We start from the raw sequence: 17,255 nt of genomic DNA, 5'->3' as shown, positions 1-17,255 counted from the left end.
GGAACTGCCACTGCAACGCTTCCTTTCCATCTACTGGTATCAATCATCCAGATTAACTTTAAATGCCATTAAAAGTAATTTCAAGGGATTGCAACATATACTGAACTGGATTTCTTGGACTAAGGTAAACCTGCAATTTGCTCATTTCAACCTGAATCCCTGTCCAGGATCTCCAAGACATGAACAATTTCAACACCCCCAATTCAGACATTCCCAGCAAATGAGACTGATTCAGTGAGAACATCTTTTCTAGAAGTAGAACAATTATCTCCTAACAGCAGGGAAAGTTCAGCACATTAGAGGGCAAGATGATAAAAAATGTAGTTTCCATTCATGCTGCTGTAAGTCTGGAAGATCTCCTTTTACCATAAGAGCAAATGAGTTTCTAAGAAGGATGTAGTTCTAAAAAAGACCCAAGCCAGAGATCAACCACTTGTTTTAATTACACTCACTATCTTGGCTTAGGAAAATTCACACAAGACTATTTTTCTTTTGCTGCAGCCTTAGGGCCACCTTCACACATCAAATGCTGCCACACCTGCCCTGGTCAGCTGAACAAATCCTAAACAGAAGTATCCACATCTACAAAACCACAAGGAATAAATGCATTCCAGAACAACTGTTCTTTGTTTTATTGAATGGTTGAAGCAGGACTATAATCCAGGTATACTTAAATCAAGTGTTGGTCCACTCATCATCAAAAAGAACTGTTTTTTTTAATAATAACATCAACACAAATGGAAGAAACATGAAGCATCATAACAGGAACTCTCAACTGTGACATTAGACCATGACCAGACTGGTGCTGCCTCAGGATTTCCAGACTGCACTGCACAGAGCAGTCACACCAGTGTTATTCATTTCCCAGTCACTGAAGTCCTGGGGAAAGGATCTTTCTGTGTACAGCTCACTTCTGAGCCATCAACATGAGATCAAAATGCCATTTATGCTACTAGAGTCCTAGGCTGATAGAAGTACTTCTATATTTAGTATTTTACTGAAGAATATTTACTATCCTCTCTGAAGTTACATATAACCATTATAAATATTTACATCAAACATTTACAGCTGGTTCATAATATACAACACAACAATTTAGGTATAATTTTTGATCTTCCAGTGCAAAAGTTTCAAATAATATGTTGCTATCATAATTTCAGTTTATCTGGTTTGCACAGGCAGAGGCAGTACAGGCCATTTCAAAAACTCATGTTACAAGATAAAAAAAATGGAATGATGTCACTTTAATAACTATTACTCCAGGGAGTGTTGTTTTGGTTTTTTTTTACAAGCAGATTTCAATTCCTAATTCCCATCTGGTGCTACTACTAACATTTAAAATAGTCTTGAAAGGGGGAAAAATACTTAGAAATAAATACACCTTTAAAATACTCCCACAATTAACCATATCAGAACATTTTTTTTTCCACACAGGCTAAAGGAGACCTTGCTCTTCATCATCTTCCTGCGCTGAAATACGGTGCAGTTCAATCCATTCTTATCTTCTGATTTGTCATCCTATAAATAATGCTGTCATAGCCAGGATCCATGTTCCACAGGTTGTAGGAGATAACTATCACAGCTAAAGCAAGACCTATCATCATCCACAGAACAATGTTGAAGATTACAGAGTAGTCGTAGTTATACGGATAGGCAAGGTTATATGGATTGTCATTTTTACTCTGCAATAAAGAAAATATTTATTAATTTAAAGTGAGCTTGCACACCAAACATCTTGACTCCACCCAAAGTCTGACAAGCTAAATAAGAGAGAGATGCACTTTTGTCTATCTCTAGACAAATCTGATGCAAGGGCACAGAATGCAAAGAAGTGACGATGTGAGTGGCATTAGTGGAACCCAAAAGAAGAAAGTGACAGGAAAATGAAATCCAAAGTCCTGAACCTGGGGCAGAACAACCCAGGTGACAGCACAGAACAACCCAGGTGACAGCACAGGGCTCTGAGCAGCTGGGCAGCTGCAGAGAGGGCTGGAGCTCCTGGAGGACAAGGGGAATAGGAGCCAGCAGTGCCTCTGGAATGACACAGGACCAAGAAAAAGATGTTTAGCTGGGAGGCAGGACTTGCCTGCACTGGGAAGACAACACAGAAAGGCAAATTCTAACAAGGCATAAGGGAAAGAATTTTCACCATGAAAGTGGTTAATGCAAGAGAGGCTGTGGGACTTCCAGGGATGGACTTTCCAAGAACTTGGCTGGACAAGAACCTGAGCAACTTGATCTAGCTCCTAAATTAGCCCTGCTTTGAGCAGCAGGTTGGACTGGATGACCTCCAGAGGCCTCCTCAAGTGAAGTTACTGAATGACAAATAAATAAGCTGTACCCACATCTAAGTCAGTCAGTACTTTAGTCCTTAAAAAAAAGGTTACACTCAGGTGAACTGATACACTTTGGATCACTTCTAATAAATGAGATGTAGAAAAACGTGGCTCTGCTACCTGTGAAGCCTGGAGAATTGAGCGAGTCTTCCTTGAGAGGGGAGAGTTAAACTCCTTCACAGCCACCACTTCTACAACTGCATTCCCACCATAGAGATTAAACATCTCATCTGCAAACTGGAAAAGAAAAGGTGGTTTAATTGAAAGCCTACACTGTAGCCAGGAATTAAGCAGAGTTTTGTTAGCAAGATGTAGTAAAATAAAAGATGTCAGCTTCAGGAATAATTATGGAAAGCTATAAAAGTTTATACTATTTTTTTATACTATTTCACCAAGTGTCAGCCTTCCCCTGGTTTACCAGGCCTTTTCAAACCCCCAGTCACTGTTCAGCAGACTGTGGCTTATGCCTGCTTTCTGGGCTGAGACTTAATCTGCTATTCCTTTTACAAAAGGCCTATCCCCACATCATTCCTAACTGCGTGCCTGTCAGTTCCAGCAAAATATTCAGGTTCTCAAACTCCCACTGGGAAACTATGAACCTGAATATTTTAATCAAATGCTAATATGTCTAATATTTAAATATATTTCCTTAAGGTCAAAGAGGCCAAAGAGCAATGCTTAGAGAAAACAAGTACTTGGCTTAACAAATTGATGGATTTGAATTTTTTCATCACACTCTGGAAGCTCTCAAAAGTGACTGATCTTAATAAAAATTTAACTAATGATTATGTAATGAAGAATTACTTTCTTGAGCACACTGATGGATAAACAGCAGTTATTTTACAGTTTTAGAAATTTACATTTACATATCTTTGTGGGCAAGGGTAAACTAACCACTGCATTTTGGGATAAAGATATTTCCAGATTTCCAAGAGCCTCTTTTTGTGAGACATTCTGATGCTTTCAAATGCAAGGTGTTTGTTTAAGAAAAACAAACGTATCAAGTCCTGTTGATACAAGGTTTCAATACCCCTACTCCTTAATTCAAAATATCTAAACACATTGTAGAATCACACCAACACTTTCCAGAGAGGCAAATTGAAACATTCCATTTTATAACTAAACAACAGCATTTTAAACATTTTAAAATACAACAAAAAATACAACAAAAAAACCAACATTTTAAAACCAAACAAAAACAAGCATTAGGCAAGCCAGCACTAATGAAGTTACTTCATTGTAGCTAAAATAAAAATTATTTTCTTAGTATTACCATGAGTTTTGTTCATTAGGCAGACAATATACCTTTTGCAAAGAGTCTACAAGAATTTGAGAAGCATCCTTGAACTGCTGAGAGTCTTCCCCATATCGTTTCCCAATCTCTTCCAAACCAGACAGCTCCAGGGAATAAAGGTCTGGAGAGTGATCTTTGGCTAAGTGCTTGTGTCGAGACAGCTTGGGCACAACATTGAGGGCAGAAAGAAATTAATTCACACACAGGTTACTTTAAAAACACATTGCACAATGTCAGTTTACTTGGACTAATCCTGTCTCATCTTTTACAGTCATATTCCATAATCAGGAAATGGAATTCTTGCCAACTAGAAGATGTCCATAATTGTTGGGGGTTTTTTTTAATTCTACAGAAGAAAGCAGATGATCATTATGTAGCATCTGTTCCTAACATGAGGTTACATCCACCTAATAGAGAGCTGTACTAAAAAGAAATAGAATACTTATTGACACCAGAATCTTTGTTCTGTAATTGCCATGAAAATAAAACTCAGAGAAAACAGAACCACATAACTACAAGACTTGGATACTATAATTTCCTTGTTTGAAGCTGGCCCTTGCAAAGCTCAGTAGAATGCAACTTCCACCTTGTGTTGTCCACATACAAAAGTAGTTTATCTGAGAAGTATCTTCCAATATTCAGAAAATCCAACTAATACAATCCAAATTATCTCAAAGGACAGTAGTGACATTCTTGCATTTCTGCAGGTGAGAAGATGCAGCACTGATATTTGCCTGCACAAGACAACAGCCTCTGAAAACAAGCAATTTAATCCCATCTTCCCAACTACTTAAACTGCAGCATTTCTAGCTTGCAAAACAAAACCAAGTTGTTCTACCTCATTTTCTCAAAAGCACCATTTCTCTCCACTAGCCCTTTACCTAATATGAATTTTTTATATATTGAGTTTTTATACACTTTTATTATACATTTTTTATAATATGAGTTTTTCCACAATTCTTTCTTTCGCTTCAGTAGCTAAGAGCTGCAGCTTAAAGGACACACAGGAAAAAAACCAAACCAAAATGAACCAAAAAGACCCACACACCACTGACCCAGTAAAACAAACCCTAAATCACAGCAACAAGACAGCAGCTTCTCAGTAAAAAGATCCTCAGAATTAAAAGCTCATCCCTCCATTGGAGCATTTTTACCACCATCACTATTCATGGCACAAAAGTCACTCCAGTCTTTTCAGACAAAGTGATATTTTGAAGTAAAATGGTGGACAGGGCAAAGAACGTGTTCTTAACTACCATTATACTTCTCAAGTTAGACACCAAAGAAAGCCCCAGCAAATTCTTTATTGAGTATTTCAAAATTGCCCCTGTTCTGACCAAGCACAACACAAAAGAAAACTACAGATGATTAAGGTTCCCATTCACAATTGCAGTGATGAGGCTGATACAAATAGAATTCATTATTTAAACTGATGGAACCAGCTGATAACACAACAGAATTATGTATCACTGGTTGCCACGTATCCTGGCTATGGCTTCTCTACTTTAAACATTTCTGAAGTTTGTGACACAAGACAGGTGAAAATGTTTCAAAACACCTTACCAGGCTTGCAATATCATGTAGGACTTGAAGTTCTGACAGAAAAAGCAAGTCAACCTGGGGGAAGAGGCAGAGACAAGTCTTTCCTTTGATGAAATGAAACCCAAGTTAGGGAAGTCTTGTTTTGTTGCAAGTATTTTATAACAGTTGTCTGCTACAACATCAGAACATGCTAGAAGGAAATAACTCTTTCAATAAAGTTACTTAGAAAAAAAATGCTTGAACTTAGATAATTCAGTTAGAAAAAATTAGGAGTGGGCTCTTAGGCAAAGAAAGAGGGAAGAAAAAGCAAGAAAGGAGAAAAGCACACGGTAACTAAGAATATTAGAAAAAAAAAAGTCCCACAGAAGTTGCCAGTGATGAATGTGCTTTACCTCGTTGTTCCTGCTGAGGGAGTTGAGAGGGAGGGAGCTGAGGATGGAGCTGTCCTGGAAGAGGCGGTTGCGCAGCTGGCGCAGGGTGACGGAGAGATCCTCGAACACGGCGTTGGCCTTGCCCACCATGTACACCCTCTGCAGGAACAGCCATGGTTACTGCCAGCACAGCCCCCTGCTCAGCTCCTCCACAAGTGAAAGAGGATTCCCAATTTGGGACACATGGAACCAGCAGTGAAGCAATGCTCACCTCCTCACTGGGGGCCAGCTGCAGCACCACGGGTGTCTCCTCAGAAAACAGAGTATGGATGGCATTTGCAACACTGTCCAGACTGAAAGGAACTGCCTGGAAGACAAAGTCAGACTTTTGGGTTAAACAGGGGCTACTGAGCTTAACAAAGAAAGAAGAGTAAAGGGATGCACATTTCCAAAGTGATAATAAGTAATAAGAACCTTTGTGCAAAACAAAACATCACCTGTGTATCTATGAACAGACATTTTATTTAAGTGGCAGACACAATATACTCTGAAGAACTCCAAGGGACCATGACTGTGAATTAAGAGGGTTATTTAGGCTTAGAGTATAGCCTTGTTTATCAGTAAAACAAGACCAACAAATATAGAAGCAATGCAAAAGGGAAACACTCTCACAGCAAATGGAAAGTTATGAACCACAAAAAAACTGATGGGTGAAAATATACCAGCAGAAAGACCAACTGCTGAAACAAAAAAAAGATACATATAAAAAAACCTACTAAAAATAGAAGAAATGCTAACACAGTATAGTGCCATCACCGGCAAGCAAATAGAACTGTTAATTTTTTTATACACTTATTTGTGGGTTTTATTAAAAAAAGACACAGAATGGCACACTTCCATTCACTACTTAAAGTATCCTATGACAGAAGAGGCAACAGCATAGATTTAAACCCAGGAAATTTTAACACAAAGTTTTTTACTCCAAGGGTGGTAAAATACTGGCAGAGGTTGCCCAGAGGTCATGGAGTCTCCATTTGTGGAGATGCTGATCTCCTGACTGAACACAGTGCTGTCAGCCTGCTCTGGCTGATCCTGCTTGATCAGGGTGTTGGATGAGCATCTCCATAGTTCCCTTCCAACCTAAAGGATTCTCTGTTGCTGTAAGAAGCCTGAGAAGCCTTAGCAAAGATAGACAGTGATAGGTAAATGTAATGTGTGTTGGTTTCTTCTCAGTAGAATGGAATGGTGTTTCTAAGTGCTGTATTTCACAGTCAAGTACTTGAGGAAAACTCAAAAGACCACTTATAGGGCAATACAGTACATCAAAAGAATCAACTCCATATAAAATGTTATCACACACTCAGCTGAAGCAGGAAGCTTAACAATTCTGATTTTAAAATCTTAAGTTACTGTGGGAAGAAGTGGATTGGTACAAACGTTAAAATCAGCTGTCTTCAAGCAGAACATGTTGAACTGAACTCAACACAGGAAGCCCTGGGTGGTCTCAAGGGCCTTATACCTTGTATAGAATCCTGACTAGGTTATTGATCCATCAGTTATGGGGATATGCAAACTTCCAGTGAAGCAGGAAATAAGTGAACATCAGGGCCTACAGCAGAGAATCATGTACTTGTCATTAGAGCACAGGAGTCCCAGGAATCAGGTGACAGTTCCAAAAGTGGATACTCACATTCTCAATGGGGTAAGAAAACCCTTTCACAGGCAACTTGTCCACACCCTTCACTGTCACCAGCACGGTGGCCTGGGGCCGGTGAAACAGATCACCCACGCCCAGCCCAGGCCAGGGGAGGTCCTAGCACAAAATAACAAAAAAAGTTAAATTTCACAGGCAAAGGAAAGAGTTCTTCCCAGTATTAAAGCAAAACAACTTATTATCCTGTTAATGCCTCTGTGCAGGACAGCCTATTGGAAATTTCATGGGGAAGTAGGTTAATACTACATTGCTTTCATTTTGAGAAATGCCTCCAGTCAACCATGAAGGAACTGTTAGTTTAAAAGCTGCCAGTAACTTCATAGCAAAGTCTACACTAAGAAAACATTTTATATATAATGGATACATGAGGAGTTATTTCCCATAATTAAATTATAAATACTTCAGTCTGTATTTAGTAAGTGAAGGCTGAACTTAAAAAATCCACTAACATCTTTATATTTTCAGTACAAGAAAGAAACAGGGTGGAAAGGAAGGGGAAGAAAGGGACATGTCAATCACAACAGGCAACTAAACTTAAATGTACAAACTTGCACAGAAATATAAAAAGATTTCTTAGTAGCTTACAACAATTACAAATCAGTAAGAGCACAGTGGAGGCTACTGACTGGTTTATTCAGGCACAAAATACAAATTCATCTGTCTGGAATAAAGGCAAACAGATTTCCCCATCTGTGTAAATGACATAACTGCCCCTTTTTTTTTTGAAAGCCAAGTTAATTGCATTTTAGAATTAAATGTCATTAACATTATGATTTGTATCACCTCACAAAAACAAAGGAAAAACCCTTTGAAGCATCACCAGGGACAAAAATGGGGTTTGGTTTTGTTTTCTTTTAACAAGAGAAGAATATTGAATGACTCTCTCTGAGAATTCCCACTGTAATGTACTAAGAATTCCAAATCCTCTCCAGTGGCCTTGCTGCACTGCCAGTTTATGTTCCTGGACACAGCTTTGATGTGAGCTGCAGAAGTGCCTGGGCTTTGCAGTACTCCCCTCAGCAGGGCTGGAAGCTGCACACACAGTGACCTCTGCCTTAGGGACAGCTTTGAGGAACTCTCAGTTGCAGGGCTGAACTGAATAATCAAACACCTCCTTCCCTGCCTGCTTCTAGGATTTGAATTCATAGCAACAGAACTATTTCTAAAGGATGCTACAGACCCATTGCAACAACTGAATCCCAAGCTGTGGCAAAAGCACTGAGTGAGTACTGGAACACTTTCTTCCATCATACCCATGACATACCCCTGGATGACCAGGATGCCAAATGGACAGAACAGGCCAAACTCCACTGTTTTTCTGGGTGACTTTATATGCAACACACACAATACCATTCAATAAATTGGTTTTTCCTGATAAAATAATCAACATTTACTCCTGAGTCATACTACTCATACAAGTTTGTTACTAGTTTGATGACAAAAATAGCAGAATTAATTGACAGGAAGGTATTTTCAAATTCCAAAACACAGGCTAAGCAGCCTTGCACTGAAACCAGCCTTATCAGACCTCTTCCCTAGCTGATGTATGGAAGAAATGAGAACTGGCTGCCCTCACCAGCGCTGTGAGAATGCCTCAGGCTGCAGATTTCAGTATCTGGCTGCACACAGACACTGCCAAAGATATCTGTCTATTACACTTTCATCTACTGCTTCAACAGCCACTCATCCCTGCTGAACACCAGCAAAATACTCAGTAGGCAAGATGGAATCAATCCAAGTGCTCCTGTTCATGTGCCCCACTATAAACACTGCTAAAGTTATATTTGAATACTTAACGTGGAGAAACACTACCATAAATCATGTTTCCAAGGTTTTGGATTATTTCCTAAGCAACCAACATACTTGTTCTACCTCAGCTCAGCAGACAGCTTGCTGACCTGACAAAATGCCTGCCTTGCCAAGCCATTCTCAGTCTTCAGGAGCAGAGCCCTACAGAGAGCTTGTGTGCAAGAAGTGACAGTGGTCCCATGGGTTCTCAGTTTGTGACCATGGATGGGGGGGATACAGCACACAGCTAGGTTTCAGAGGAACTGAGGAGCAGCCTCTGCAGGCTTCCTTTTACAGCTGGTGACTCAAATTAGCCAGCTAGCACAGCTTCTGGCTGCTCACATGACCCACACAGCTCTGTCCTGGAACCACCTCTGTCAAGTCATGCATTCCTCAAGACAAACAGGGCAGTATTTTATATATTCCAGCACATGACAGGAAGATTTGCATCTTGAGTGAGCAGGTCTGTAGCCTAGAGGCGTTTCACAATCAAGACCTGGAACGTACTTCTTCAACAGAAAAGCCCATGGTGAGGGCAGCAACGTCCGGGATCCGCTCGCCCGGGATCGGCCAACGCCCATCCCGGAATGCGACCGACTGAGGGGACCGTAGGATGCTGAACTCACCCCCACACACACCTGAAAACAGACACAAAGAGCTGTCAGAGCTCCTGCAGGAACGGGGGAAAAATATATTTGAGCTTTCATTGCTTCTTCCTCCCTCCCAGGCCTATCAGTTTATGGAAAGCCAGGAATGAGACTAAGAATGAAGAGACCCATATTAACAAAAGCAGGACAATTATTCCAACAACAGCACAGCTACAAGCAGTCTCACAGTTCAGACCTGGTAAAGTGAACTCTCCATGGAGCCAGGAAGACCCCAAAACCCTGTTAAGCTCACAAAGCACCAACACAGCTCTGTCTACTTCCAGGACTGCTTGGCACAACCCCTCTGTTCATGCAGGCAGCAGCCAGAGCCACTGAGCCCAGAGTCCAGTGGAATTTGTCAGGGCTGGCTTAAACCAGGCAGTGCCAGGACAACCTGGCTCCTGCAGAATAGCTCTGGTGTCCCTGCTCTGCCTCCTCCACCTCATGACACCAGGAGGTGTTTGTCTGCCTTGGATGCAGCTGGACCTGAGCTGATTGTGTGGAGCCACCATCTGCCACATGGGGTTTTCACTGCTCTGGGATCCCCCTTCACTCTCTTCCCCATTACCTGGAACAACAAAGCTGACTAAAAGCATATTTCTAAAATGTTTTATGATGACAGCAATTTACTGCATAATAAAGTCAGAAAGGACTCCACAGAAATAAGAGAAGGGCTTGTTTCAACCTGGCTTCCTATCTTAAAGTCACTTAGGCACAGCTGCAATACTGTGTACACCAACATTTATGTAAATAAATTTTGAAACTTGTTTGAAAGATGCACAATTCAAAATTTCGGGCATATGGCCCCCAGTGAGCAATCTGAGTAGGTTGCCACCAGAAAACTGATTTGATATAAGAAAATCAAGTAACAGTAATAACTGTTTGCATGCCTGTATGCTCAAGTTCTAATTATACAATGAATCTGACTGCATACCTCAAAATTACATGAATAAGGTAACTGTCTAAAAAACCAGAAGTATTTACTCATATGATCATTAAAAATTGGTTACCAATCCAAGCAGTGATATATAACAGTTTTCCAGGGCATCAACAAATCTAAAGGCTATTTACAAAAACAGTGCAATAGTAAACTGATGTGTTGTGCAGCTAAAAACCTCCCTAATATTAATTTAATTAATGTGACCTTGAAGATGCTGTTCCAAATCCTGGCTCATGATCATGCACACACATGTTGACAGTAAATCTGAGCTATGTTATGATAAACACACCAAAGGACAAAGTTCTGAGGTGCAGGCTGGGGAGGGGGAAAAGGAAGGAAAGAGGCCAAGCCAAGTGATATTTATGGAGCAGATTCAAGAATTTATTTCAATTGATGTGTTCCTTGGGTGGTCTGCTACCAATTTTAATGGTGGATCAACCCACATTTTGAAGGGCAGAAATGTTTCCAGACCAATTTCTTTAAGTAAGAATTTACAAAATGCCTACAAATCCATAGGATTTCACATGCTGCTCTCCACAGGGCTGTTACACAGTCACCTTATTCAGGGCAAACTGGCTTTACCTAGCGCAGGATTGCTCTGGTGGATGGAATCAGAGCATGAACCCTTCACAACTAGAAGGGAAAGTCAAGATTGTTGCTCAAGATTACAACGATTAAAACTAAATTTGAAGTTGGGAACATCAGCAGATTCCCTCCAATTGCCTATGGAATAGAAAACCTAATTCCTACCCTGCCAAAGCTGTACCTCAGGTTCTCAAAAGCCTTTGTGAACCTGGAAGGCCAAGGAACATTGGGTGGGAAATATTTACAGGGCCTGGAAGTGCCATCATGAGCCTGACTCACAGCAGGCAACAGAGAGGCTGCAGTGAACACAGAAACAGCTCAGCAAAATGTGAAAATTCATACAAAATAACAAAATTATGTGTGTCTATCACAGAATCAGCAGAGCTGGAAGAGACCTCTAAGACTATCAAGTCCAACCATCAACCCGGCAGTGCCACTGTGACCCCTAAACCACTAAACCAGGTCACTCAGTGCCAGGTCCAGATGCCCCTTAAACACCTCCAGGGATGGTGACCCCATCACCTCCCTGGGCAACCTATTCCAATGGCTCACCCTGGCAGGGAAAAATTGTTTCTAGTCTCTGATCTGAATCCCTCTGTCTCAGCTTATAGAACTGGATTTTAATATAATTTGTGCACAGTATAAGTTAATTTAATAAAGCAACACACTACACATAATTATACATATGCATTATAAAAATACATAATCTATTATCTAAATTTATCTTATAATTTTGTGATGTAATTATAAAACTAATTTTCTATAACGAATTTACACAATAAAATGATAGAAACTTATAATTTAATATAAACCAGCCCTTGGATTGAAAGGGACTGGATAAAAGGGTTCGAGCACCGTCTCTGGAGGTGGATGGGGGCAGGGAGCTGCAGCACAGTGACAGCCCCCGATGGCACCCCTGGGTCCTGAGCCTGGCACCCACAGACACAGAGAGCCCCCCTCACCCTCTCCCCTCACCTTCCCCCTCCCCAGCACCGCGGCCCAGCTCCTTTCCCGCAATCTCCCTTTGCAGCAGCCTGGCGGCCCTGCCCCCTCCCCTCGGCGCTGCCCCGCGCCGGGCCGGCCCCGCTCACCCACCGGCCACACAGGCCGCAGCCACCAGCGCTGCCAGCCCCAGGGCCCGGCCGGCCCCGCCGCACCGCCCCATATCCGCCATCAGCCGCCACTGCCGGGCCGCGGACAGACACCCGAGCGCCCCGCCCGCCGCCTGACCGATAGCCACCGCAGCCAATCGGCGAGCGGTATTCAGGATGGATGGGCGGGACTCGGCAGGCCTGACCAATCGCCAGCGCAGCGCCGTCCCTGTCACGGAGCTGAGCAGTCAGCTGTTCAGCTGGGGGCGGAGTCTTTGTTTGAGTGGCGTTCCCACTTGGCCAATCAGATCGCGAGAGGTCCTGCACCATTTTCCTCCTCGCACCGTAAACCCAGAGGGAGCAGCGAGGAGGCGGAGCCAACTGGCTCAGCCAATCAGAGCGTGAGGGATAGGGAGTTTGCTCCGGCCATGCTCGTCAGGCTCACATCGATGGGGCGGGGCAAATATGTGATTGACATCCCAATGCACCATTCAGAGAGCAGGGCGCCGGCCCCACCCTCTCGGTGGCCGTGTGGGGAGGATATCCTTGGCTGTGGGGCTGTGAGAGGCCCCTTTGGGTCCTAACGTTGATCTCGTCCTTCCCCTTGTCTATGCTGCTATCTAATTTGTATAATATATTGTATATTTTTATAATGCATATGTATAATTATGTGTAGTATGTTACTTTATTAAACCTTCAGTGGTTTGTTCCTTATATTTTGTTGAGAACATCCCCAGTAAAAAATTCAGTGACTGGCCCAGCCATGCTCGTCTCACTTCAGCTGTCAGTGCCAGTGATAGGAACAGGCAGGTGGTGCACTTTGGTGAGTGTATGTTTAATATTCCTGTGATATGCCATGATCATCACAGTCAGGGGAGGTGGTCCTGCTCCTCAGCCCTGTGAGGATCACCTGAGGGTCACCAGTTCCGGGCTCCTCAGGACAGGACAGACATGGAGCTGGATCCAATGGAGGGGACTGGGTCCAATGGAGGGTGATGAAGATGATGGAGGGACTGGAGCATCTCACTGAGGACAGGCTGAGGGAGCTGGGCCTGTCCAGCCTCGAGGGGCTGACAGAGAGGGGCCCTGATCCCTGTCTGTGTCTGCAGGGAGGGTCAGGGCATGGACTAGGCTCTGCTCTGCTCTGTGGGGCAATGGGACAGGAACTGATGGCCAGGAACTTCCACCTGAGCATGAGGAAGAATTTCTTTCCTGCTCAGTGACCGAGCACTGGAACTGGTTGTCCAGAGAAGGCATAGGGTGTCCCTCACTGGAGATATTCCAGACACATCTGGACACAATCCTGTGCCATGTGCTGTGGGATGACCCTGCTTGAGCAGGGAGGTGGGCCCAGGTGGACTGTGGTCCCTTCCAGTCTGACCCATTCTGTGAAGTTGCGAGTATTTTTCAGGGTCTTTGTACATTTTTAGGCTCCAGGACCTCGGTGAAGCTCTCTGCAAGTAAAGGCAGACAAAACCAGGCTTTGAGGGTGAATTACCATGTAGGATAGGAGGTTAAGGCCTTCCAGTGCATTGGAACTAAAACTGTGTTATGAGCACTTCAAATTAATACTCACTCATTCCTATCGTGCATCACAAAACCAGCGCCACATAATAGCTTTTGTAAAATAAATGCAAATAAATGCTTGAGATTATCTGATTCAAAATAGTTTTTTTCTGGTGAGCTTTTTTGTCCTGGACTCCTCGGGAAGCAATGTGTGTGAGTTCACAGTAAACCCAGCCGTGCTAGGGAGTGTTTTGTCTGCTTTGCTGGGAGACAGCACCTGTGTCACATCCACATGGTAATACTGTATCTATGTGCAGAACATGCCAAGGATTACTACCCATACAACTATTTGGCCAGAGCTATTCTGCTGTGCATTTAGAAATTCCAGCCAACTATGAAACACTTTGAAAATGTGCCTGAGCAACTGGGAAAAGAAAAGGTTGTCTAGAAGAATGAGTGAGTGGGCACATGAGTGCAGGTAGTAAAATGAAAGTGTGTTTACAGCAAACAGTATTTAAGAGAGTAAAGTTATATCCTTGCCACTGCCACATGATAGTATGTGACAATGGGCAAATCACTTAAACTCAGCTTTTCATAGGTGGCAATAACAATCCCCCCCCTTGTCTGTGAGTTGTTTTGCATAAATTAGGAGGAGCTCCTGCTCCTCCTGCTGCCAGGTGGAAGCTACACTTTGAATGGGAAAATCATGCCAGATGCATAGGGTACTCTAAAACTCAGCAGCCGAGCAAGTTATGAGTACTTCAAATTAATTATTTCTTACTCTGTATTGCATGTCACAAAACCTGCACGACATAATAGCTTTTGTGAAATAAATGCAAAAAAAAAAAAAGATTTGTGAGATTACCTGAATACTGTGGCAAAGATATGATCAAAATAAGTTATTTCCTGATGGGCTTTTCTGCTTCCAGAACAGGATTAGAAAAACACATGGCAGAGAAAGCCTGGATCAGTGAACAACAAAGATATTGAATGATTGTTTTTCTGTGAGCCCAGCTGGTTTGTGCAGTGAGCAAGGCATGATGATTTTGAAAATATAGTATTCTGTATTGTAAACTGATAATGCTAGCACAACATGTAAGCCCATGGGTCCTGGATTAAGGTTATGTGGGTTACCTTATTTCTAGCATTTGCTGTCCCTTGGGCACTTGACTTTGCAAGTGTAGTGTTCCATTTACTGTGTATATTTTAGCATAATTTCACAAAGTTTTGCCTGTTTAGGAAAACATGGGTCCTGCACCTTGTAGTCTGAAGTACAGATGAACTGCAGGTATGCTTTGTCCTGCCCCTTACCCTGCCTTCCCTTCAGATTGTGTCTACACCCAAAATGTGCATAGAAAAACAGCAAGGAGAGTGACTCAAAGCAGTAAATTTCTGAAACTGCTAGAGGACACTGGGTGGATGTGGTTGTACCTTAGATGGGAAGGTAGTGGGAATCACCAAACAGGAAAAGGATCATATGAGGGAAGAAGTTTCTTCATCTAAATTAAGGATTTCTTACAAATGTGATGTGGAAAAGAAGGTGCCAGAGTGAATAAGACTGTTTTGAAAAAAGTTCTTTCTCTTATAACTGTTACTCTCTCTGTGTTTCATATCTGTGCATGTTAGCAATCATCTCAATTTTTTTTATTAATCTCTTGACACTGCTTTCCATAAAGCATTCACTCTGAAAGTCATACCACAACAAAAGAGTATCATGTTATTTTTTTTTCTCATTTGCAGAAGGAATTGTATTTTTGAGACTTTAGCATTTGCATTCTCATTTTCTTTTTCTGAACTTGTGGTGCTAGGAATACTATAATGTAATTCTAGAAATAGAAGAGAAATCAGAGTTCTGTATTTGAAGAGTCTTATATTCCTTCTCTGCTTCTCAAATTGCTGTTCTTGAAATCACAATGCAAACATGGTTTCTGAAGAATTCTCTATCTTATGTTTTCCTGTTCTCATCTTGGTTTCTTCTTTGGGAAAATAATAAATAGAAGCAATAAATTTTATTATGAAACAGTCAAGTCTCACAAACTCTGTACTGGTTTCTAGTGCCCACTGGGTATATCTGTATGTCAGTGAAGCCCAATATAAGAGAATAATACCATCACTTTGTAGGCTGGCAGAGTTCTAGCTATTTTCTCTAGGCTTAATTTAGATCCCAGCTGTGCTTTGAAGAGAGTGAGTTTTGTAATCCTGTAAGCAATACTTGTGACAAAATCTACATGCAGTAAATTTCTTCTATTAAACTGATTTCATTTTGAGCTTCTGCTCAGGGCAAGTGAAAAATTGAGACAACATGCACATTAGGTCAGAAATAATTTTTATAAAGCCATATAGTGCTAGCAGCAGTCACAAAATCAATGTGCCAGCTGTAGGCAGAATACCAGCGTTCCCTGGCTGTTTTAGGAGTGTGCTGTGCAGAAATGTCTTCAGCAGGAATTGCTCACAAGGCACTTGGATGCTGCCTTTGCCTGCAGCCCTGTCTGTACCAACAGTGTTATGGGTGAAATGATGGTAGAGGAGGGAATATGAGGAAAAGGCTGAGTCAAAGAGCCCACCATTGGTCTCAACTGGACTGCTGTGTGATCACTGGGTTTCATTGTGTTACTACTAAATCCAGGCTGGTTGCTAGCAAAGTAATTGTCTCAACCATCATTTCCAGAATGATGCTTTAACTGGAAAATATTTTTCTGGCTGCTGTGATGACTGAGCCAGTTGAATCCTACTGGAAAGAATGAAATCCCAGTGCCAGGTGCCACTTGGAGTTACCAACTCCAGAAGCACACAGGGTCAGCAATGCCCCTTTTGGTACTAGGATTTGCAGTCTCAAAGGAAATTTATACACAGAGGTTAAGCAAAAGATTCTAAAATAAAATTGAGCAGACAAAACTCTTTTTTCTCTTATGTTTTCTGACCTGGAGACTTTGGTTGAATGTGAATAAACAGTACAGTCAGTTGGGAACCCCTGTCCTGGTGTGGTGGGGAAATGGGACAAGGGGACTGTGTTGGGCAGTTTGTTTGGGGGATGGTGACATCCTGAGAGGTGAGAGATGAGAAAATTTAGCCCAACTTGGTGATTTATACTGGGTGCAATTTATACAGGTCTCATGTGAAAAGTTGTTGGTCCTTGCTGCTGAATGGCTTTGTGATCTCCTCATTCCCACCCCCATTTGCACACTCCATCTATGTAAGCAGAAACGGTTGTTTTTGCAAATGTGGATACCAAGGCTAAATAAATCAAAGACAGCTCAAAAATTTCTAAAGGAGTCAAAAACAACTCTCAAAAAGCACTAAAAACCCACACCAAACCTGTTGTTACTGAGCCAAATCTTAGGCTATGTCACAGCTGATATCCTGAGGACTCAAAAAATAAGCAAAATCTGAGTTCTGCCCTCTCTAAAGGGCAGATTTGTCTTCTATATTTTTTCTTTTTGA

The 17,255-nt window shown here is 42.0% G+C and overlaps 1 protein-coding gene across 1 annotated transcript; it reads right to left on the bottom strand.

The window, feature by feature from the left end:
• Positions 1-608: 608 nt before the first annotated feature.
• On the bottom strand, positions 609-12,429 carry ATP6AP2 (ATPase H+ transporting accessory protein 2). Its single transcript, XM_066545487.1, has 9 exons — positions 12,313-12,429; positions 9,553-9,683; positions 7,234-7,356; positions 5,815-5,910; positions 5,565-5,702; positions 5,194-5,247; positions 3,642-3,791; positions 2,457-2,573; positions 609-1,682 (listed from the first exon to the last, which is right to left on the bottom strand). Exons 1-9 carry the CDS (start codon positions 12,389-12,391, stop codon positions 1,488-1,490), a joined length of 1,083 nt encoding a protein of 360 aa, XP_066401584.1. The 5' UTR covers positions 12,392-12,429; the 3' UTR covers positions 609-1,487.
• Positions 12,430-17,255: the final 4,826 nt, after the last annotated feature.

Source organism: Molothrus aeneus, chromosome 2, assembly GCF_037042795.1.
Source record: "Molothrus aeneus isolate 106 chromosome 2, BPBGC_Maene_1.0, whole genome shotgun sequence".
NCBI lineage: Eukaryota > Metazoa > Chordata > Aves > Passeriformes > Icteridae > Molothrus > Molothrus aeneus.
This window is presented reverse-complemented; position numbering and strand designations above follow the sequence as displayed.